Source organism: Scylla paramamosain, chromosome 5, assembly GCF_035594125.1.
Source record: "Scylla paramamosain isolate STU-SP2022 chromosome 5, ASM3559412v1, whole genome shotgun sequence".
NCBI lineage: Eukaryota > Metazoa > Arthropoda > Malacostraca > Decapoda > Portunidae > Scylla > Scylla paramamosain.
In genome coordinates this window covers 25,680,056-25,705,329 of record NC_087155.1, presented here as the reverse complement: position 1 = coordinate 25,705,329, position 25,274 = coordinate 25,680,056, and the positions used below count along the sequence as shown (strand labels likewise).

Genomic DNA, 25,274 nt, shown 5'->3' with positions numbered 1-25,274 from the left:
GAAATTGTATATGTGAAAATGATCCATCTTAAAGTGGTGAAGTTCTATTTTGTCAGGTATTTTATTTTTATTTCATGAATTTGTATTTCAACAGCGCTGGGGGCGAGCCAGACAGCGGCAACAGCTCCACCGGCCAAGTGAGGTGCTGGAACAGTAACAACAATGGATGACGTGACCACTTGCCTGTCTGTTCTGGGAGGAAAACAGAATCTGTGTGACCTGTTTGTTCCCAGTGAAACCCGTGGATGTGGCTGGATCAGGCAGGACGACAGAATGACACACTAACACGAGTCCTGGTGTGTTGTGAGGAGCTTGCTGTCACCAAGAATGTCCAGATTTCCCAAAGCATTCCATTGGATTGGAATATCAAAAGATGTTGAGTTGGGAAGGCACTGTGGTACTGTCCATGGGAAGCAAAAGGAAAGCTTTTGGAAGTACAAAGACAAAGTGATGGCGTGTGAACAGAAAGTGTTGGTGGAATTCTGATAATCAGGACTATTATTGGCATTGATTTTGTCAGAATGTTTATTGGAAGATATTTTGTTTGTGAAGTCTTATTTTGCATTCACAAAATTTCTTATATTAGTTTGTGCATCAAAGCTCAACCAAATAATTAGACGGAAAAAAAAAAGTCTATTGACTTTGAATTTTCAAATGCTGTGGAGTTATGGAAGAGTGATGAGTACAGTGACTGGAAGAAAAGTGTTTATATGAGAGACAGATGAAATTCCAGAAGTGAATCTGAAAATTAGCAGGAGCCATAAGGTGGTGTGGTTATGCCTCATGTGATAATAAACATAGAGAGGAGCATGAAACTTGGGCACTGTTGAACTGGCAATGTGCTTGTGATTTCATGGAAATGTGTTGATTACCTTATTTTTATAGATGATTGGTAAAATAAAATTGGTGTCTTTCATTACGGAAGTAATTGGACTTCATTGGAGTGTGGCGACTGGTGGGTTAACTACGTATGTGTTTTATGCTGAAGTAATCACACCAGTAGTTTCTGTGAGAAATATAAGTGATGTGCTGTTATGCTCAGGAAGGTTAGGGGAGGCAGTGGTGGCATGCTTGTCACGCACCACTGCCTCACAGAAGGACAATAACAACAAAAGATAAAAAAAAATAAATAAAATAAAATATGGATACCTGAAAGTGTCATCTCTGATATTCCTAAAAAGAGGAATAGTGTATGTAGTAAGTTGGTATATGATGCCTTGTACTTGTAGCATGATCCAAAACATCATGTGTTCAACATCTTTACAAGCAAACAGGAGGCCTCCATACTCCTGGTATTGATTACTGTAGCGTTTGGAAGACCATATCCTGTCAGTGCTAGAACAGAGGATGGGATGAAAGTAATGGAGTACTGTGGTGAAGCTAAGTATCCTAGAGCAGTGTTGGTGAGTTGTGTGTGTGTGTGTGTGTGTGTGTGTGTGTGTGTGTGTGTGTGTGTGTGTGTGTGTGTGTGTGTGTGTGTGTGTGTGTGTGTGTGTAATGAAACAGAGTGAATGTGAGCACCTTCATTACCATCATCACCATTGTCATATGTATATGTGTTCATGATGTGATTGCAGTGGTATGGAGTCCATATTACTATACTTTTGTTGTCCTGACCAGTCTGTGATAGGTCAGCAAACTCAGGTGTGTATGAGTGGCTGTTCACTCACCTGGACACTTGTTTGGAAGTCACAGGTGGACACACACAAACCTCTTCTTATGTCTGTGTGGCTGAACTGCTGAACTGTATAGGAAACAGAAAGTGCCGACTGAATGTTCAGAAATCACAAATGTGGTAACGTTACAACAGATGAGGGAGACAGTTTAGGAAATGGTTACAACATTGTCATTCCAGTTACAGTTATCATTCCAAGAGTTTTGTATTCTCCCCCGCCCTCAGTCCTTCATATGTTAACATTCTTGAAACATATTAAACTGTTATGTAAAATATCCCAACCTCTGGATTAGGCCTCCCATTTTTGAAAACCTGATTTTTGTAGTAAGGCAAGACAATATGTGTGATTTAGCTTATTCTCTACTGCAAAAAAAAAGTCTAGTCAATACATCAGTTGATTTGTCTGATGGTAATATATATTTAACATCACTCATTTGTCTACAACTAAGGAAAATTTAAGCATAATGAGAGTCACTCATCCTCTGGTAGTGTGCAAAGAGGCTTCACTTGACAGACATTCACACCTGCTGAAGGAGGTGGTGTGAGTCAGACGCCAGGATTCACACAACTTGTCTTTGCCTCACACTCAAGGCCTTCCTACAACAGCCAGTCTTGAGGTTCGTTATCAATTGGAATTCTTTATTCTCTTATATAAGTTAATCCAAGAAATTTATAGTCATATTTTCATAAAAGTCATTAGCAGATTAAAAGTTCTAAGGTTCTTAAGGTCTGAGTAGAATGTGGGCATGATCTAGATTCAATCTGAAGTGGAGGTATAAAAAACAAATTGAAGGATGCTTCTTTTTAAGTATGCTTATTTTAGCCTGGAGAGTTCAATCTTATTTATAGCTATTTTATGAAAGAAGTGTTTATCCAGGGTTCAGAACTATTTTGTATGATGGGTATTTTTAAATAGAAGACTTAAATATTCAAGTTAGAGCCGTCAGTGTTGTGTTGATACCAAGGAGACTTCAGTGTTGGATATGTTGAGTCTGGCTGTGTGAGCCAATTTTTTTAAAAAAATTATTTCAAAATATAAGAAAATTTAAAAGTGGTTTATATTTTCACCCAATTATATTCAAAATGTGGTTCTGTGAGTATTTTTGAAGACAACCTTTAAGAAGCAGATGGAATGGAATGGATTGGTGAGAAAGATGTGGAAATATTGTTGGTGAGTACAACACAATACAATACCACAACACACCAATGTGCCACTGCGTGTGTATGGCTTTACCAAACTGAACTATCCACCACCAAGAAACAATTGAGTGAGGGACTACTGCTGAGGCCCTTCACTCCTCTCTCAGTAAAAGATGATATAAAAACCTATAATGTTGAATGGAAGGCGGTATTTGCCAAAACACCCAGAGGAAAGAGGACTTTATGCAAAATTCCTGAAGGAATTTCAAAGCGAGACATTGTAGTCATTGCCAGAAGACAAGCAACAAATAAGCCACTTTCACTGTGATTTCTTTATTCTGTTGATATATTATTAAGCACGTTTTCAAGCACAACTCAGTGGATTACGGGATTTAAGATAGAAGAAAAGTACTAAACTCAGTGGAATGCAGGTAATTAATTGACATGACCTCGATTGTACTACTGTTCTTTAATTAAATCAGTTTATCCCTCGCAAGAGGGGCTGTTAATCATATTAGTAGCTTTTAAAAAGTCCTTATGAATACCTAGAGCGTTTCAAAATACAACCATAGATGTTCCAAACAATTATTATTATTATTATTTTTTTTTTATAATTAAGTGCATGCAAAGTGAATGGAACATGTAAATAGGTACTTCATTTGTATAAATGAAGGATCATAGTACCGTACCGGTACCACTGGTACCACATTATGTACCACCGCGGTACAACACATATAATTACTAATATATTTTTCCCAGATTTAAAAAGTTGTTACACTAAAACAAACCTGACGAATGTCATTCCCAGCGGTCTCTGTTAGTCATGATTTAACTGCCCTGAGTCAGTAATAGGTATTTCATTGATAGATAAATAAATGATTAATAATAAAACAATAACATTATGTTCAAAAGGCAATATAAGACTGACCATGAAACGAATAAAGAGTGAATCTTTGGTTGAAGGCGGCATACGAGTATACCGCGATCTCAGTGTGATGTGTGACGTGTAACGTATATTGTGGCTGGCAGTGAGAGGTGGAGGTACCTTTGGGTGAGTTCTAATTTAAGTTATCAACGAATAGTGGTAGCTTCAGGACTATAGGTAATGTGATCATGTGTAACAAGGAAGGTGGGTTCTGCCAATAAAGGAGGGAAGGACTCAAGAAGAGGAGAGAGACATTAGAACAAGGACCTGCATGTGTTGTGCGAAATCCTTGAGCCGCGAGGATACTGGCGAGTCATCGCGCCAGCACCACAACACATGGCCTGCAAGATTCTTGAATTCCAACAGAACATACGGGGTACAAAATTCCGTAGCTCCAAGTTTTTTTTTTTTCTTCTTCTTCACACCCTTATATAGCGATTTATATCTTGATTACTAAAGCCACCAGTAACGATTTGTATTGCACTCCATAGAGTTTCAAAATTCTTGAAGTTGCATTATATTAACCTGATTATTTTCAGCATTAGATGTTCTCGGTGTGTGTGTGTGTGTGACGGGGGGCGGGGAGCAAATATATTTGCCAGCAGTGGCACACAGCATGCTGAAGCTCGCACTGCGGCTCGAGTATTTCACATGATACTGGCTGGTCGGTCTTGAGTTGTAGAAGTGAGGGTTGGTGTCTTCCATCAGACCATATGCCTACTTCAGGGAACTATGATTTATCTTTATATAGCTATGAGAAAATGCCAAGGTAAAATATTGATTCAAATAGAAGGAAATAACTGGGATGTAAGTTAAAGATTCGGAAGTATCGTTAAAAAGGTGAAGCGTGGTTCGGATAGGGATCAGCTGTTAACAGCTCTCAAGTCACCAACACCCGCAGTCGCAATATTAACATAGTAGTGCTTGTTTTTCCTGAAGACTGAAATTTCCTGGGAATTATTATACGTAGACTTGGTGTATGTTTTGTGCATACTTTTTGCTTACAATATTAACTATGTAACTTACGCATCCGTCCAATGGGAGGGCTTGTCTGCAGCTCATGCAACCAACATCAGCTTGGCACCCAGCTCCCAACCGGCGTCTTGGTAAGAGGCTCTCGTTAGCAGATGACCCAGCGATCTGTTCACCACAGTCCTTTAGTAAGGGCTCAGTAAGGGAAGTAGCCAAGCCAGCCTGCGTAGATAGTAGTTATTGGTTAAAGACATGTTGTAGTCCCTTAATTAATCAAGTAAATTAATCGGTAAATTAATAGTTTAAGACTACTCAGTCATATATTTTTTTTTATTTCTCTCTGGAAAACAAGGATAGGGGCCTGGTGGGAAAGCGCCTTTTTTTTTTTTTTTTTTGGCTGGAGAAAGACTAGGATGTTAAAAAAATAGTACTATACTGATATGGAGGTAGGTGCTCGAAGGAGTGAAGAGTTTCTATGTATGTATATATCATAGCAAGGCATGTGTGAGAATTGGCGAAGTGTGAGTTCTTCCCAGCCAGAGTAGGTTTGCATGGGTTGTGTAATGCTATGGTGTTGTATTATTTATATGGATGGTGTAGTAAAGGAATATGAGGGAATATGAATATGAGAGGTGTTTGGCAGAGGCCTGAGTTTGATTATTGGGGAAGAAAGGGCATGGGATCTGAGTCAACTACTATTTGCTGACAATAAAGCTCTGATGGTTGACTCAGAGAGGAGGTTGAAAAGACAGGTGAAACAGTTTGGGTGTCTTTGAGGAGGAGCAAGTGGAAAGTAAATGTTGGCAAAAGTAAAGTAATGAAATATTCAAGAGAGATAGATGATGAAAGGATGGATACAAGATAAATTGGAGAACAGTCAGAAGTGGTGGATTGTTTCAAGTATTTTGGATCAACAGTTGCAGGAGATGGAAATGAGACATAGGTGAAGTACAGGGTGAAAAAAGTAGGAAGAGTACTTGGTGGATTGAGAAAGATCTTTTAACATAGGACATATAGTATGAGTGCAAAGAGAGAGAATTGAATTCTACGAAGACCTCTGGGGCAGAGCAAAGATAAAGATAGTTTTGTTTGATGCTTCAAAACTCAATTCTTTCACCTACCAACTTGACACAACCTTCCAGATAACTATCACCTCTTCAATGACTAGCAACAAGTTGGTCCAGGATGTAAGTTGAGGAGTTGTGACCTCACTGTCCCTGTGTGGTGTGTGAGTGGTCTCAGTCTTACTCAGAGATAAGTTGCTATGACCTTTAAGCTCTTTCTGTGGGGGAACAGCTGTCTGGTTGACCAGCAGATGACAACTGTAAGTGAAATACACACACACTCATGCTCACATTTGCACTGACAAGCATTCTCTCACATTCGATTGCAAACACATATGTTAGGATAGGAATTTTAAATGCAAAGTCAGGTTTTTCATCACCTTTTGCAGAAAACCTGAGCTTCAAGGAGGAGGAGGCCCAGGAAAAGGTCACTGTGGGATCATGGCACAACTGGAACACCTTGTTCATGGGCGGCAGTGCCATGGTGGACGTCATGGTCAGGGGCTACAACAGGTCCAAGCAGGATGTGAGCTGGTGATTCCTCATGGCCTCATATTTGTTTTGACATCCTCTTGTAGATCGAAAATTTTGAATCTTCTGCTGCACAAGATTCCTTTCATCAGTATTATATCCCTGTATAGTAATTATGTACAAGTAGAGTGAAGTTATGTCTAGGTTGGTATATCTTGAGCAACCCAGCCCAGCCCAATTGTTATGCTATCCAGAAGCTCATGTCTCCAAAACTACATGGTTGATTGCAATAAAATTCACACCATGTGGTGGTGTTCTGTCATACAACAAGATCATAACTTTTTTGACTTAACATCATTACTTATTTTATCATGGATTGAAAAAAGTTATAGAATGAAAGTAGGCAAGTCTAAATTGCCTTGTCTGGATAGATATTCAAACCAAGTAGCTCTGGAGTGTAAGCCAAGGATGCTTATCATAGCACCATTAGACCAAATGAAATGGTATCCAGACAATCTCAGTAATGTAGATGTGATGTTCCTTTTGTCCTAACAGATTCTCAAGTCTGAAGGCAAACAGTGTTGCTGTCAACCTTGCCTTGGGAGAGACTGAAGTGGTAGATGAAACAAAGCAGTAAGTAAAGTATTATCAGTATTGTGAGCAGTAAGTAAAGTATTATCAGTATTGTGACAAATGTAGGATTTTTTTTTTTTGCAAGTTTTTTAAAGTTTCATGAGACAGTTCTTGAATCATAGGTATAGCACTCTTTTCCACTTGCAAGTTTTTCATGTTACATTCCAGTCATTCTTATTTTTCTGCAGTCTGATCCAGTGCAGTCTATTTATTCTCAGTACTCTGATGTACTGAATAGTCTCCTTAGGTAAACTGTTTTAGACCATATCCTTCAGTGTTTCTTTTCTTATCAGCAAAATTTCCTCTTGCACACAGCATACATCCATACATTTGCATCAAAGCGTTTCATTCACTCCCCACTTATGTCTCATGTCACTCATATTCTCATTTGCTAGACTCACTTTACTTTATAGTCCTTGGGTTTTCTTCTCCAGATTATTTTTATGGTGTAGTGTTTTCCTTTATCTGGGCCATACCTTGTGGGATTGCCTGCTTGGTATATATATCATATATACTGGACTATTAGGTGGCTGGTTATATAAGACGACCCCCAATTTCTGAGGGGAAAAAAAATTTAGTTTTGAGCTATTATCGCTATATTAGACGACCCCCCCACCTTAAATGGTGTAGGGTGCTTTTACTTATGTGGTTGGCTGAAGGATAATGGATTGCGTCATACACTGGTTTACTGCTGTCCCTACACTAGTAGCTTAAGATGTAATAAGTTAAAGGAATTAAAAAAACTACATATTGTATGTATATTACTTTTACTAAACAATACTCTGAATTTTTAAAACAAAGAAACATTATAATAAACACCAGCACTGCCATGCTGAGATGACTGATACCTTGTTCCAACAATTGCCTCAAACATTAGAAACATACATATTTAATTAAAAACCGTCAAAATCATCCTCATCTGATACAGCAAGCATGTCAAATATATATTGAGATACATGTTCAAGGGCATCATCATACGCATCAAATTCTGCATCCCCTGGGTTGTCATCTGCAGTTTCATCACCAATATCATCTGCTTCAGAAGTAGCCCATGAATAGTCATCCTCCATACCATCCAGTGAGTTAGAAATACCACATTTCTTGAATGAATCAATCACCATTTCTTCAGGTGTATCATTCCATATACTGATTATGAAGTTGCACAACATATCAAACCCAGGAGCATGCATATTACCACCCTTGGTGAACAATTTCTTCCCACTGATCATACACTTGTTCCACTGTTCACATACGCGGTCCTTGAATGGCTTGTTGAGGCAAACATCCAGTGGCTGCACCAGTGATGTCAGTCCTCCCAGAATAACTGCAGAGTCTGTGCAGGTTGCTGCCAACTGCTTTTTGGTGTTGGGAGTCAAGTGAGACTTGAACATGTTCCACACCAGGAAACTTCGCTGTTCTCGAAGCCCATCAGGTCGTGCACTCCATAAGTTATCAAGCCACAACTTTATTCCTGCTTTATCCATCCAGCCTTTCTCATAGACATGCACAAAAACACCAGCTGGAAACTTTATTTTAGGCATTGTTTTTCTTTTAAATATCAGCATTGGACATAGTTTAGTTCCATCGGCCATGCATGCCAGCACCACTGTAAAAGCGAGGCTTTTCATGCCCATTCATTTTCATTAGCACTGTTTTTATACCTTTAATGTCTACAGTATTATTTTAAGACATGTCAAAACACAAAGGAGTTTTATCTATATTTCTGATGTTGCTTAAAGGGTATTGGTACTCCTTGCATTTCTGTATTATATATTTCTGGAAATTGCCTAGTTTATTGTCAAGGTCTGCTGGTAATTTGTGGGCAACTTTGGTTTTCTGTCTTAGTACAAGGTCATGCCTTTTCTTGAAGTGACTACACCATGCTGCTGGGCCCTTAAATCCTTCACTATGTTCTGGATTATCTTTAGCCCACTGCAGTGCTGCTGGTTAGCTGAAGTGGTGGTAGTCAGGCAATGATATTCTAGAGACTGCTACAATGGAAGGATTGGCTCACACCTTGTCATGTAGCTTTAATTTTTTAATGCGATTAACTGCGAAGGCTATGACTGGCTAGTTTAACATTAACAGTATTTATCGGCATCATGATTTCTGTGAATAGGCAACTGATTGCTGTAATTTGGTGGGCTGGGCACCTGCTGGCCTGCCTGTGATGTTGTCAGTAAACATTTGACACCCATAGAGTTAGGGTGGGCCTGTATGCCTGTGTATGTGTGTGTGTGTATTATGCATACATGTGTGTGGCTGCAGAATGAATTCCAAGGTACAGTGGTGCTGAATATTCATCATGGAGTTATAGGTATGTGTTTTATTTATAAGATGACCCTTAGATTTAGAAGCTTTATATTTGGCAAAAAATCTTGTCTTATAGTCTGGTAAATACGGTAGATAGATTGATAGATTTTTGTGTGTGATAATGATGGTTTGGATGTGCCATGGTAAAACCACTTTTTATCAGAATCCTGCTGAAGGAGAATACATAGCTGTAAAGGCTGTTTGGTGACCATAATTAAGGTCTGAACATGTACAAAATATTGAAAAAATTTTTTTCCTTTTAAGATTACAGATGATTAAATCATGAAAAGTAGAAGAAGAATATTGATATACAAATAATATATCAATTAAAAACACACTTTATTGATTGATACACAAATAGTATATCAATTGATAAAGTGTGTTTTCTTGGTGTCTTAATTTCATTTAAAGCTTAAAAATAATTATTATCAATGCACAACTTCAAAAATGCAAATGAATATTTTACAGCTATGTGATGGTTCTTCTTTAAGTAAGGAAGATGTCCCTATTATCAGATAAAAATTTTTAAATTAAATTTCTTTTTCCACTTTTTTTACAGTGAGGTAAAAAAAAAAATTTTTTTTTTTGAATTGAAAATTTTCCTCTAAGATTACAAATGATTAAATAATGAAAAAGTAAAAGAATATTGATATAAAAAATATACATCAGTAAATGAAGTGTGTTTTTTAGTGTCAATTTGTTTTAAAAGTGAAATATGGCTATTGTCTTTGCTCCACTCTTAAGAACTCAAAAGAATATTTTACGTAAGTACAATGGCCTTCCTTTAAGTAAGGAATATATCCCAGTAATGATTTAATTAGAATTTGCATGGTTATCAATACCAGTTTGTGTGGAGTTGAAGCTTCAGGGAAATTCTATTTGTGTTGATTCTGCTATACTGTAATTAAGCCATCTGTGTATCCCACTTACTCTCTCCACTCCAGTGCAGCACTCTGTGCTGCACTGGTGAGGATTCCAAATGAGTATAATGACAAGGGTTTTGGTGATAGTACTTGTATCCTAATTGAAGTGGTGTTCATTAGTAGACATTTTATTTAATCCCGGCTAGTGTAACACAAGTTTGGTGTATCATGTTTTTTAATCATATCTTATTTTACAGGAACTTCATCCTTGTCCAGACCACTGGATCCTGTTCTTATACATCCTGTGCTGCCCTGCTGGATAGGGTGGTTGCTGTGAGTCACGTGTTGCACACCTGCAAGCCTATTTTTTTTGACACTGTATCCACCACAGAAAAACTCTGGGAAAAGTCATTACTATATGACAAAGTCATTACTATATGACAACACTAGAGTGATTGGCAACAACTGTCACTTTTTATTATGCTTGCTTGGAGGAATCTGTACTTTCCTCTGCCCTTACCTCCTCTGCAGCTCTGTGCAGAGTCCACATGTCCATGTGTAAATTGAAGGTCAGTATAAAGGAAATATGTTGGCAAACTGGAAAAAGTTTAATGCTTCTGTAAAGTTTGAGATAACCTGCCACCAACAGATAACCTGGAGAAGCATTGGAATCTGTTCCTTAAACCATCTTGCTGCAGTGGTAGGATTTTCCTCCAACCGGCTCCTTATGAGCTAAAAAGTCCTATCACCTACCTTGGGACATCATTCCCTACCTTGTTTGTGGTGGGGTATACACTCTATAGAAGCCTTAAACTTCATGTACACACTATGTGGTGTATTGTAACTGGATTTATGCCAGTTTGCAGACATATTCTCATAGTAATGGGCCTTATTTTATAGTACTTGATCACTGGTGTATTGTAACTGGATTTATGCCAGTTTGCAGACATATTCTCATAGTAATGGGCCTTATTTTGTAGTACTTGATCACTATCAGCCTCACTTGTGTATGTCTCAGGCATTAGGGAGAATTTGCATGTGGAAATCTGTACGTGTGACTCAGCTGTGTATGGGGTAAGGGCAGAAGTACTTGATAAAACAGTTCTCTAAGCATGATACAAACTGACTTTTAATTTTTTCTGCACAGCTTTTTGTGTGGTGGAAGCATTGGCAAAGCAATATGCAGTACTGCAGGTTGGCAATATGCAACTGTCTCTGATCATGTCAAGTGGCACCATCTGCATAAGGTATAGTTCTGGTTCCCTTAGAGATCACATAATTTGTAATGAAGTTTCAGATTGATCTGTCTTGTTACTGTGCTTGAACTGAAATTTTGCTCTCTGGGTTTTGAAACATTTCTTTTGTTTTATAAAGATTTATTGTCAATTAATAATACCAGGTTTTAGAACAGTATTCAGCATGGCCAGTCGAAACAAACAAGTGTGGGGTTGTGGTGAGTGACGTGGTTCCACAACATGGTTCCACACACTAAATTTGTCTGTGTTGTATACCTCTCACCTAACTCCTCTGACTATAAGATGGTCTTTGACTAAACTTCCAAAGTGGAGCACATTCTGATTCTCTTCCCTTTTGTGGAGATTTCCATTCTTGGAGACTTCAATGTTCACCGCCAGCTTTGACTTTCCTCTCCCTTCACTTACCATCCTGGTAAACTAACCTTCAACTTTGCTATCCTCCATGATCTAGAGCAATTGGTGCAACACCCTACGCGTATTCCTGACCGTCTCGGAGATACACCCAACATTATTGACCTTTTCCTAACCTCTAATCCTTCTGCTTATGCTGCTACCCTCTCTTCTTCGTTGGGCTCCTCCGATCACAATCTCATCCTAACCTCTAATCCTTCTGCTTATGCTTCTACCCTCTCTTCTCCGTTGGGCTCCTCCGATCACAATCTCGTATCTTCATCTTGTCCTATTGCTCCAGTCCCTCCTCAGGATCCCCCTAAGAGGAGGTGCCTCTGGCATTTTGCCTCTGCTAGTTGGGGGGACCTGAGGAGGTATTTTGCTGATTTTTCTTGGAATGGCTACTGCTTCCGTGACAGAGACTCGTCTCTGTGTGCCGAGTGCATAACAAAGGTGATAACAAAGGTGATAGTGTCTGGTATGGAGGTGTACATCCCTCACTCTTTTTCTCAACCTAAACTTTCCAAACCTTGGTTTAACACAGCCTGTTCTCGTGCTATACATGATAGAGAGGTGGCCCACAAAAGGTACTTGAGCCTTCCATCACCAGAATCGACTTTATATTTATGCCTGGAACCATGCCAATTTTGTTCACCAGCTAGCCAAAAACTCCTTCATTAATAGAAAGTCTCAAAATCTTTCAAGATCCAACTCCCCTTGTGACTTCTGGCATCTAGCCAAAAACATCCCCAATAACTTTGTTCTTCTTTCCCTCCTTTATTTCAACCAGATGGCACCACTATTATCACATCTACCTCGGCACCACTACTATCACATCTACCTCGGCACCACTACTATCACATCTACCTCTAAAGCTGAACTCTTAGCTCAGACCCATGCTAAAAACTCTACCTTGGACGATTCAGGGATTGTTCGTCCCTCTCCTCAACCCTCTGACTACTTCATGCTACCTATTAAAATTCTTCACAGTAATGTTTTCCATGACCTTGCTGGCCTAAACCCTTGGATGGCTTATGGACCTGATGGGGTCCCTCATATTGTTCTCTGAAACTGCACCTCCATGCTTGCACCTTGCTTAGTCAAACTCTTTCAACTTTGTCAACATCTACTTTCCTTCTTACTGGAAGTTTGTGTACATTCAGCCTGTTCCTAAAAAGGGTGACTGTTCTAATCCCTCAAACTACTGTCCTATATTGCTTTAATTTCCTGCCTATCTGAAGTTTTTGAATCTATCCTCAATGGGAAGATTCTTAAACATCTATCACTTTACAACCTTCAATCTGATCATCAGCATGGGTTCTGTCAATGCCGCTCTACTGGTGATCTGGCTTTCCTTACTGAGTCTTGGTCATCCTCTTTTAGAGATTTTGGTGAAACTTTTGCTGTTGCCTTAAACATATATCAACAGCTTTTGATAGAGTCTGGCACGAAGCTTTGATTTCCAAACTAGCCTCCTATGGCTTCTATCCTTCCCTCTGTAACTTCATATCATTTCCTTTCTGATCGTTCTGTTGCTGCTGTCGTAGACGGTCACTGTTCTTCTAAATCTATTGACAGTGGTGTTTCTCAGGGTTCTGTCCTATCACCCATTGTCTTCCTATTCATCAATGATCTTTGATTTAAAACTTTTTGCCCTATCCACTCCTACACTGACGATACCACCCTGCACTTCTCCACGTCTTTTCACAGACATCCAACCCTTCAGGAAGTAAACAGTTCTCACAGGGAAGCCACAGAATGCCTGACTTCTGATCTCTCTAAAATATCTGATTGGGGCAGAGCAAAAAAGTCCCAAAGTATCCAGTATGGCCAGTCAAAACAAACTAAGTGTGAGGGGCTGTGGTGAGTGACTGGTTTGTAAACATACTGTGGGGGGACATCCTGTGGGTCTGTGGAGAGAGAGAGAGAGAGAGAGAGAGAGAGAGGGGGGGGGGAGACTGTGATGTATGTATATAGAGTGGATTTAGTGGTAGTGAGAAAAAGGATGAAGCAGATCTTTTTTACATTTCTCAGTATATAGTGGCAATGCAGCTGCTTTTATACCCCTCCAAATAGCGTGGAGGGCAGGAAGGTCAGGTAGAGAGTTGTCCTGTGGTTGGTCCTCTGCACACCGTTCACCTCTCAGTCACTTGGGTCACCTTTAAGGGAAGGTGTGCTGTTTCCTCCTTGACTTGATTACAAGTCTGCTGGTGCCTCTTGGCAGATTCATGAATCTTTCTTTGTAGTTATATGCCGCTTCCCCATGTTCTTCTTTGCCTACAGTTTAGACCAGTGTTGATTATTTCTGTGTTGTTTCAGTCTGGGTGGTCGTCATGTTCCTCCACTTGTAGAACCATGGTGTTGCATCTTCTGCAGTGTCAGAGGTCGTTTTTAAGTTCCTACATCCTCTTGTCTATCCCTGGTATGTTTCACTTGTGCATCCCAATTAGCAGATTATTCTGTATGTTCTTGATCCACTTGGAGGGGAAGTAGCTGCATCACACCACTAGCTTGTCTATTCTCTCTGAGGAAGGCTGTTGAAATGCAAGAGATATAAAGATGTTTCATTGTTTTCTCATTGCTACAATTTGTATAACTTTATATCACACAGTGAACCTGCCTGGGCTTTGTATAGACTATGCATGGATGGTAATGTAATAAAAATCTTTAATTTTGACTATAAATGTATGTAAGTGAAATATTTGATGTACTTCTTACTCTTATCCTCTGACTTGCACTAAAGTACTTAACATTCCTCATGTCTGGAGTTGACAAGTATAACTTGGTAGCATATCTAAGCCTATTAGCAAGATTAGCATGACCCTTTGTCCCAGAATTCAAAGCAGTGGGAAAGTAGGTGCACAAACATGTCACCTAAAGTTTTAAAATGTTACAAGTTGCACATATCCATGCTGTCCAGAAGATAAAAGTTAACATACATCATAATTACTGTACTTCAGTTCTCATCTGCTAAGTGTTGTCTTAGTCAGTCATGATTAAACTCAGTATCATTGATTCTGGTGCTGTAGTTTTTTTCCACCTAATGACATGAAAAAGGTCAATGAGTGACACTAGCATGTTGACTGGCCTACACATTTAATTTAGTTTAAAAATGTGACTAGCTAATTGTCTGATAATCCTGGATTATTTATGATACTAAATTATTTATATCCATAGTTATTATCTTACAAAAATAAAAATTTTGATAGGCATACACAGTGAATTTAATGTTTACATCGTTAAAGGAAAATGGGAATACAAAGGCCAGTCACCAGATGAGGGCACTGCCCTGTGAGAGTTATGATTATGTGTCAAGTGGAAAAAAAACAACATGATACCTAAGAAGCATAGTAACAGGATTTGTCCCACCACTGCCTTGCCTATCAATTGGCAGAGTTGATGTGACACACAACACCAGCTCTGTGGTCTGAAGATATTTCTCACCACAGACAACTTTAAGCATTTCATTCACATTATTGAATCAAGCTCAAGAAATACTCCAAGCAATATTCTAATTCCTAAAGTCAAATATCGTCTCATTTCCTAGTAGAAGCCAACAAGCAACTGTTGCAATGATTATTTTTCTTGTTAGAATTCCCCAATTATATCTAGTAAATGGCATATACAATGTGTGTGTGTCTAGCACGCGCGCAAGCGCGTGTGCTAGATGTACAAAACAAGGCATGAGTTTGTGTGTGTTAAATATACAAAAAGAAGTCATGCCTTTCTTCACATACATGCTTATACTAAGATATAAAGATCCACATGGCACTTTTTTTAAACTATATAAAAGAAATGGACCCTTTCATGGCAAAGAAATTAGACTTTGGACAGCTGTCTCTCCATGAGAACATAATTAAATGATGACAATGGTCCTAAAATTAATAGTGCAGTAACATCAATAAATAAACACACACACACACACACACACCACTTAACATTCATGTGTGTGTGTGTGTGTGTGTGTGTGTTGTAAGGCAACATTTCAGAGTAATGTGTCTGATGAGAAAATATATGGTGAACTTTTAATTTTGGAAGACACCTGATACTGGAACTGAGGAGCTGATGCGACACTCCTCAGTGTGCATGTAGTTTGATATTACTCGAGGTCTGCAACTTAATTCAAAAGATCTGGAGCTATTTGGATGGACAAGTAAGGCAATGCGTCTCACCTAAGATTAAATTCAAATTGTGTGCTTACCAATCAGAAGGCTAATTAATTATCAATTCTGCTCTTTTCTCATTATTTTTGTTATACTAAAAAAATGTCACCCAAAACCAATGAGTGGTTTGCAAAACATGATCAAAGAATTCCCTCCTCTCCTGGTTTAATGAACAGTGGCTGGATTATGACATGATCATGAAAAAAACTTGAATACTCTCATCATAACTGAGAAGGTTGATGAGCAGCTTGAGAAGAGCAGGTGTCACCTTCAGCATGGACCTTTGGCACCCAGAACCTAAGGAAAAACAAAATGTGTTAGTGACTTTATCTTAACTAAGTAAATTTGTATGCCAGTTCCTCACGAATTCATTGTTTATATAGTTTTGCTTGAGAAAAAATGCTTGTTTTACCAAACTTATGTCCACTACATCTAACTTGTAGGAACAATACCCTTAAAACTATACATTTACCCTCACAATAACTTAAGTTATACAAAAGGGATTTGCATAATCAATGTACTACATTGATTTGTATCAATCTGAGAGTATGACAAGGGTATAATAAAAAAAAAAAAAAAAAATTCAGGAAGGGAAATGAGAAATATGATGAATGAAAGAAGTTAAGAAAACTGATAGAAAACTGTAAAGAAATGTAATACGACAATTAGTGCAATAAAAGACTGTATAAAGAATGAAAAGTGATCAAAGAGACTAAAAGAACAGCTGATGAAGATTTTGCAGAACTAGTGCGTGCTAAGGATAACATGGATAAAAAATGACACCAGGAAGAAGTTAAGCACAAGAGAAAACTAAATATATATGAATAAAGGATATTTAGAATGGACCTAATGAGGGTATTCTTGTGTAATCAAGGATATAAGTGAGGTGAAAGGAAGATTTTTGGGGCTTATTAGACAAACTCCTTGCTGTTAGTACTCTGGATAAGACCAGATGTAGATGGCAGGCACAAGCTTGCTAAGTTACATTTAAAAAGGAGACAAGATGATACATACTCAATCAATATTGTAGGTGATTCGAATACACTCAATGGAGAAATCAGTGGAGAGCTTTAGTACAAACTAATTTATGCAATGGCAGGTAGGCGTAAGTGTCGCGTATGTATATAATTACTAGTATTATTTAAGGGCTGCTATGTATAGACCTACTGGCTTACTGCAATTTCACTAATATTCTTATTCAACCCCTGCTTGCTGCCTATTCTACCAGTCCTGCTGTATCCGTTCTGTAATGCACTTGAATCACAATGACCTCTCCTACTTTGCACCGAGGAAAATGTTTACACCAGTCTTATCATCTTCCTCACTAACCATCCTCACTCAAATTAATGTATTTTCCTGTTTCTCATATCACCTCGGGCTCGAAACCTTTTACTATCCACATTTATCACCAGAGACACATTTTATTTGGAGTTCACTAAAAATGGCAAGATAAAAATAGCGGCGCTCTTTTATAACTGTCTTTTAATCACCAACCACTGTCCTGCCGTCCTGATCTCCTTCTGGCAATGCTCAATCTATACGTTTACTTCCTCTAAGCAGATTTAACGTTAGCTGTGATATGAAGTTACTTTAGAACATATGGAGGCGAGAGCGACGTGGCAATAAAGCGCACATGGCGGTGACGTGGAGGCAGTGGCTGTGGACAGTGAGGCGGGCCGGGCCGACTTTATCCAGGGACGGTTACTGTAATTTCAAGACTTGTAAGGTTTTCCGGTTACTGTAATTTCAAGATTTGTAAGGTTTTCTTTAAGTCATAGGTATTTCCAAGAATTTTTGTTTCTGTGTGTGTGTGTGTGTGTATATATATATATATATATATATATATATATATATATATATATATATATATATATATATATATATATATATATATATATATATATATATATATATATATATATATATATTATTGTCTGTTATGCGGTGTGAAAATGTTTTCACCCAGGAATGGCTAAATTTTCACTGTTTTACTCAGGTTCTAATGAGTCATTCTTGGTGGTAATGTTTCGATATCTGATAATAAATTACGCTTGGAAATGTATCAACACAATATAACTGGTTATTTTACTTCTTGTTGTAAATTATTATTTTTATTTATTTATTTATTTTTTACTCAAATTACACTTGGTGACAATAATTTCTTTACACCATCATCAGATACGAGGGAGGGTAACAGTACACACTGCAAGAGGGCATTGGGGGGAGAGAGAGAGAGAGAGAGAGAGAGAGAGAGAGAGAGAGAGAGAGAGAGAGAGAGAGAGAGAGAGAGAGAGAGAGAGAGAGAGAGAGAGAGAGAGAATAAATTGTCTAGGACGTCTGATATATCAAATCATCACGTACTACCTAATAAATTAACCCTTCTGCTGCGATACGGAACAATGAACAACATGAAATGCATGAAATTTTCATAAGCATCTATGAGAAAGTAGGGGATCAAAAAGAATAGATTTTATACTTTTTACCGTTTCAAAATTGTAGGTGGTTACAGAACAAGCAAAAATGTCTCCGAGTGATTAGTAATTATGAAAGGATGTACCAAATAGCAGTCAAAGGTTTAAACCATATTAGGATCAAAGGTATCGTCCAAACTATTTGAAAATTGCATTTCTGACAGATCTCAGGCTGTTTATTGCTACGAAATATTTTTGCACGAAGTCTATGTATAATTACAGCTGTAATTACCTCAGGGATCAATTTTAAGAGTAATTCTTTCTTACATATACTGATTACATGATTAATGGCAGCTAGAAAAAAAAAATTACATGCACATGATAAAAATCTATTGCTTTACTTTCACTTTACAATCCTTCAAACGCATTTCACAATTCCCCACATCACTCTATAACATATAATCACTATATGAGCCATGTATTGTTGTTTTACGCGCAGTCATTTGTAAAATCTTTTCCACTACTTGCTTCGATATACGAGTATCATGTTAATCCATAACACGACATATGAATAAAACAGAATGCTTACATAGTAAACTTTAAAGATAGTAAACTTTAAAGAAAATAACTATATTTCATAAAAAAAAAAGACACGAAGTAACTTTTTTTATTAACATCTATTTTTTTTTTTTATATCAATATTCTTCTACTTTTCACGATTTAATCATCCACAATCTGAGCAAAACATTTAATGGTGAAAAATCGTTGAATTTTTCTGTACATGTGTGGACATTATAGTAAAAAAAAAAATAAATAAAATAAATAAAATAAATAAATAAATAATAAACAAAAAATAAATAAAAAATAAAAATTTTCTTCTGATAATTGAGATACGTTCCTGTTATTTATATGTGACAATGAAAAAGACAAAAGTCGTCGCTGAAACTCAAAAGGGAACTTTAGTGTGTGTGTGTGTGTGTGTGTGTGTGTGTGTGTGTGTGTGTGTGTGTGTGTGTGTAAAGGTTAATTAAGTTACAAAACTTTGAGAAACTTAACCGATTTTTAAAGACATTCTTTTATGCCTCTTATTATTTCAAAGGGAGCAGCAAAAATACTGAGATGTTTTCGTATCTTACTCATCATAAAAAAAGGTCAATGAAACAAAATTATGCAAGTGTATATATATATATATATATATATATATATATATATATATATATATATATATATATATATATATATATATATATATATATATATATATATATATATTTTATAAAAGATGAATGAATGATAGAATTTCTGACATGTTCAGCAAAATGGCCTGAAAAAGATGGAGAACTGACAAGAGATAAGATGAGAAGGTTACTGGACACACTTTCTTCTGCAGAGTAATAATACAAGATGTTGTTGTTGTTGTTGTTGTTGTTGATGCTGCTACTGTTGTTGATGCCATTGTTACAAAACAAGAGGAACACAGCTGATCTCAAATGTAAGCAGATACAAAAACGATAAACGTGCTGGCTGCCATTGTGGTCCCGCTACGGGATGGATAAACTTACATGAAAGAAAAGATGAAAAGAAATCTAGTCCTTGTCTGCTGGTATAAAGCTATCCGCTACAGCACAGAATCAGCTTCCATTCATTCATCCCCCCCCGCTCTCTCTCTCTCTCTCTCTCTCTCTCTCTCTCTCTCTCTCTCTCTCTCTCTCTCTCTCTGTGTTGCTATATCAGATTTTGTTGCACCATTTTCTCGGACGCCCTAGCCTCGCCGTAGCAAGCTGGCGGCGGCCAGTCAGTAATGGGGGAGGCGGTGCATGAGGGCGCCTCCTGGTGGGTAAGTTAGTTAAAAATGCGGACTAACACAGTTATCTTTGGGGAAAGAATCTTGGAAATAATTAGAAACAGTCTGGGTCGAGGCGCCGCCGACCTCCCCGCCCAGTCGTCGTCAGGAGCGAGGCACCGGCGCGGCAAACTCACCTAAACTTAATTTGATGTTTGCCTACTTGCTCTGGAAAAAAAAAAAAAAAAAAAAAATCACCCATTTATGGCATATATACTTGCTCTGGAAAAAAAAAAAAAAAAAAAAAAAATCACCCATTTATGGCATATATATATATATATATATATATATATATATATATATATATATATATATATATATATATATATATATATATATATATATATATATATATATATATATATATATATATATATAATCCCAATATTTGTCATACTCGCCCTGTCTTCGTAACAAATAACGAAAAAAAAAAACTCAAGAAATTAATATATATAAAACAGCTATAACAACAACAACAACAACAACAACAACAACAACAACAACAACAAGAATAGCAACAAGAGCAGCAACAACACGGGAACAAACATATAAAGAAAATACTCAATAATAAATAAACAAAAGACGAAGGAGGTAAGAAAAACACGAGTAAGTGAAACATGACAATCAAATTCCGTAGAGCTTTGACACCATATTCGTTCCTTTTTCTACATCTATCTATTTGCACCACCCCAACCCCAGTGTGAATATTGTGAGCTACCACCAACTACCAATGTCTCTCGTTAAGCGTTTCGTTAACCCCGTAGTTTCTCTTCTTTTGCTTGACTTTTCTACCACTTATTTATCTATTTTATTATTATTATTATTATTATTATTATTATTATTATTATTATTATTATTATTATTGATTATTATTATGATAATCATTATTATTTGTTCTAGGGTGGAAGGGAAACATCCTTAAAAGTAAAACACATTTGTCGGGAATAGTAAAGATGTCAAGAACTGAAATAAATCTGCGTGTGTTGGGGAGAAGGAACTGATGGTTACGTATATAATGGTGAAGGTGATGAGCGCACGCACGCACACGTGCGCGCGCGCGCACGTATACACACACACACACACACACACACACACACACACACAGAAGAACAGGGAGAAAATGAGAACACACGAGAACAAAACGGTGATAATGCCTTCAATTAGTGATGGGTGGAGGAGGAGGAGGAGGAGGAGGAGGAGGAGGAGGAGGAGGAGGAGGAGGAGGAGGAGGAGGAGGAGGAGGAGGAGGAGGAAGGAAGGAAACAGAGGTGGTGGGAAAACTACCAATGTACCTATTTCCTCTCTCTCTCTCTCTCTCTCTCTCTCTCTCTCTCTCTCTCTCTCTCTCTCTCTCTCTCTCTCTCACAACAAAGCAATTAATTCCCCGTCAGGGCCCGCACATCTCACCTGTCCTTTCCTCTCCCCACACCTGTCCGCGGCCACAATATATTTTTCCAACACCTGTCTCGCCTCCTCACCTTCATAGCATATTTTATTTATTCACCTTGATTTTTTCCCCCTCCCCGGCGAGTCTTTCATATTAATTTCCCCGCAAATGTCAGACAACTCTCCTCCCCATCAAAAGCTGACTGACTGACGGACTGACGGACTGACTGGGACTGATGTAGTGTTTGATTAATCGACATTTGAGGGGCGGAGTGCGAAAAAAAAAAAAAAAAATTGGCGTTGTTGTTATTCAAAATTGTTAATGTTGTTATTACTATTATCATTATTATTACTATTATTATTATTATTACTATTACTATTATTATCATTACTATTATTATTATTATTATTAATGTAGATACGCGTTCACTTTCGACTCTCTCTCTCTCTCTTTCTCTCTCTTACACAAACCTAGACCAGCTACCAATATTAACTCATCCTTCACTACAAGCACAAGTAACGAAGATCTTGTGTGGTTGTTAGCTAGTTGTGTGAACGAGTGAATGAGCGAGACTTGTGTGAGGCATGAATACGTGTATGAGTGAACGAGCTAGGCTTCAGTCATAAGTGTTAAGTGGAAGTGCGCGGCCTGGCGCCGAGAGATCACCTACCTCCAGCCTTCTGTTCACACCTTCTGTGAATAAACACCTGCACTGTTACCTGCGTTTCCTGTGCCCCTGCTGGTCAAGAGTCGAACATGGCGCAGTGAGTAGGATCAGGACAAGGCTGCAGTGGGTACGGCGCAGAATGGAGAAGCAGTTGGAGGCGCTGGCTGCCCTGCTAGCGCGACAGTCGGAGCAGAGTCAGGCTCGCGAGGAGCGTTTAACCCAGCTGCTGGAGAGAGTGGGGACACAAGCTCCCAGTCGCACCACGGCGAGCAATGAAGGCGAAACCACAGCCCGCAGCACGTCTACCCAGGGCGCGAGGTTCCCGACGTCCGCCACCATCATTCCTCACTTAACGGCGTCAGCATCTTTACGTGAGTTCGACACGTGGCGCCATAAGTTTGAAGGATACGTAACCCTCGCCAGGATAGACTGTCTCTCCCTGGCTGAGCAGAGGGCGGCACTCGCTGCTGTCCTAGACGACGAGTGGACCCGTACACTTCGCTACGGGATAAGCTTACCGAGAGACGCGGAGTTAAGAACCATCCTCGATGCAATGTGTGAGTACCTGCGAAGCCAGCGCAACATCATCATGGATAGAAGAGACTTCTACTCCCGCGTGCAAGAAACGCAAGAAGGTTTTGACGACTTTTTATGTGCTGTAAAGGAAATCGCCAATTTCTGTGACTTTTGCGACCAGTGCATAAACCATCAGCTGCGTGACAGAATTGTCGTTGGGACACGAGACGAAGTGGCTCTGAAACGCATGCTGGAAAACAAGAAACTCACCCTTGAAAACGCCATAGATATTTGCAGAGCATCAGAGAGCGCTAACCAGTGTAGTGCAGTACTAAGGGGCGGCTCTCACTCTTCGAGCCATGGTGTGAACGCTGTCTCGAACTACAGGAAGGGCAGTTTCGGGGGCTCAAGCCCCACGGGCTGTTATCGTTGTGGCAAAGATTGTCGCAGTGACAAAAGGGGATGCCAGGCAATAGATAAAGTGTGTCGTAACTGCGGGAAAAGAGGGCATTTTGCGAGTGTATGTCAGCAGACAGTGAGGAAACGACGAGGAGCTTCGAGGAGTTCCTCAACTGTCTCTCCTCATCGCGGTGCAGGCCCGAGGCGGGGAGCCAGTGCCAGTGTATACCAGCTCTTATCAGGCGTATACACAAAGACGGTGACGGCACGACCTGCGCCCCAGGTGCTCATTACCGCCACACATCCCGCTGGAAGAGACAAGATTACGTGGACTCCTGACTCTGGGGCCGAAACGACCGTTATTGGCCTCGACACGGCAACACTCCTTGGAATCCCGCCCTCCAGCTTGGCGCCCGCTGATGGTGATGGACTTTATGCTGCCGGTAATCACCCCCTCACCTGTGTAGGAACTTTCTCGTCGCACTTGCAACTGGGCGACAGGGAAGCTGAGACTGTTGTGAGCGTGGTGAAGGAGGTGAAGGGGGCGCTGCTTAGCTGGTACGATTCCATCGCTCTCGGAATCCTCCCCGAAGATTTTCCGGCTCAAATCCGACCGCTACGCAGGGAAGAACAGCACACCGGCAACAGCTCCATCAAGTACCCGACCGCCTCGCAGCCACCTCTATCTACGCCCACAGAAGTGATCAGCTGGCCTCATTCCTACGACCCAACGCCACAGCAGCGTGCGGGGCACGCTGCTGCTGTGATCAAGGCCTTTCCCAGCGTCTTCGAAGCAAAGGAAGGTTTACGTGCAATGGCTGGTGGATCCATGGCCATCGAGTTGACAGACGACGCTCGACCCTTCGCCGTAACAGCATCTCGTACAATCCCTTACAATTGGCGTGAAGAAATTAAGAGCCAGTTGGAAGAGCTGCTTAACAAGGGAATCATCGAGAGTGTGGACTACCCTACGGCATGGTGCCACCCCATCGTGCCTGTCCCAAAAAAGACATCTGGTGTAAGGCTGTGTGTTGACCTGACACGACTCAACCGTTACGTGAAGAGGCCCGTGTATCCAGTGCGCTCACCTCATGACGCCATCGCCTCGATCGGGACCGGAGCAGTTTGGTTCACCACTCTTGATGCCAAGATGGGGTATTTTCAAGTCCCCATTAGAGAAGAAGACCAGGATTTAACCTGCTTCATAACACCTTGGGGTCGGTACAAGTTTCGGCGAGCGGTTATGGGTCTCGTCTCGTCTGGAGACGAGTATAACCGTCGAGGAGACCAAGCTCTCGGCGACATACCTAACACCATCAAGATCGTGGACGACATCCTGGCCTATGACTCCACCTACAGTGCGCACTTAGCCCATGTCATTCAGATTGTGCGGCGGTGTGACCAGCACGGCATCACTCTCAACCCACAGAAGTTTACATTCGCGGAAAGAGTGGTAGATTACTGTGGTTACTCTGTTTCTGGACAAGGCTACACGACAGACTCAAAGAAAGTTAAGGCAATCTCTGACTTCCCTCGACCACAGCACATCACCGACTTACGATCATTCATGGGTCTTACAAACCAGCTTGGAAGCTTTTCTCCTGCTGTGGCTGCAGCTGCACAACCCCTCAGAGATCTCTTACGCCCGAAGAACAGTTGGTGCTGGTCTCCTAACCATGAAGAGGCGTTTGAGAAGGTGAAACAGTGTCTCGTCAGCCCACCTGTCTTGGCATACTTCGACCCATCATTACCAACGATGCTACAGACTGACGCCTCAAGGATGCACGGATTTGGATTCGTTCTCCTGCAGAAGCACAGTGACCAGTGGAAGATGGTGCAATGCGGGTCAAGATTTGTTACAGACACAGAGAGCCGCTATGCAGTAATAGAGTTGGAAATGGCTGCAATCGTCTGGGCAGTCAGGAAATGTGGCACCTACCTGAAAGGACTCCCTCACTTCGATCTAGTGCTCGACCACCGCCCGCTGATACCTCTCCTCAATAGCAAGTTGTTGGGAGAAATAGAGAACCTGCGGCTGCAGCGCATGAGGGAGAAGCTTGCTCAGTATTCTTTCACAGCAAGCTGGCAAAAGGGATCGACACACTGTGTGCCCGACGCCCTCTCACGTGCTCCAGTACAGGACCCAGTGGAGGAAGAGGATGCTGCTACTTCTGGTGACCTCGACC

The 25,274-nt window shown here is 39.8% G+C and overlaps 2 protein-coding genes and 1 long non-coding RNA gene across 17 annotated transcripts in view; 2 read left to right on the top strand and 1 right to left on the bottom strand.

Moving 5' to 3' along the window:
* LOC135100719 (zinc finger protein 609-like) overlaps nt 1-2,726 on the top strand; it is an 83,798-nt gene extending 81,072 nt beyond the window's left edge. For all 3 annotated transcript variants that reach the window (XM_064003911.1, XM_064003910.1, XM_064003909.1), the window contains one exon: nt 95-2,726. In XM_064003911.1, the coding sequence (XP_063859981.1) occupies nt 95-141 (47 nt within the window). In that variant the 3' untranslated portion in view covers nt 142-2,726. The remainder of the gene's footprint in view (nt 1-94) is intronic.
* Nucleotides 2,727-3,879: 1,153 nt separating this feature from the next.
* On the top strand, nt 3,880-14,401 carry LOC135100723 (probable RNA-binding protein 19). Of its 6 annotated transcripts, none has more exons than XM_064003914.1 (6): nt 4,302-4,846; nt 6,166-6,302; nt 6,803-6,880; nt 10,314-10,389; nt 11,204-11,303; nt 13,413-13,634. In XM_064003914.1, exons 3-6 carry the CDS (start codon nt 6,868-6,870, stop codon nt 13,473-13,475), a joined length of 252 nt encoding a protein of 83 aa, XP_063859984.1. In that variant the 5' UTR covers nt 4,302-4,846; nt 6,166-6,302; nt 6,803-6,867; the 3' UTR covers nt 13,476-13,634. The 6 variants fall into 6 exon arrangements, with proteins under 6 accessions (XP_063859988.1, XP_063859984.1, XP_063859987.1 ...); XM_064003920.1 differs by having other exon boundaries at nt 4,321-4,846; XM_064003919.1 differs by lacking the exon at nt 13,413-13,634 and adding an exon at nt 14,022-14,401 and having other exon boundaries at nt 4,326-4,846; nt 10,314-10,625.
* LOC135100725 (uncharacterized) overlaps nt 14,254-25,274 on the bottom strand; it is a 63,121-nt gene continuing 52,100 nt past the window's right edge. For all 8 annotated transcript variants that reach the window (XR_010268891.1, XR_010268893.1, XR_010268889.1 and 5 more), the window contains one exon: nt 14,254-16,162. This is a non-coding gene — a long non-coding RNA (uncharacterized LOC135100725). The remainder of the gene's footprint in view (nt 16,163-25,274) is intronic.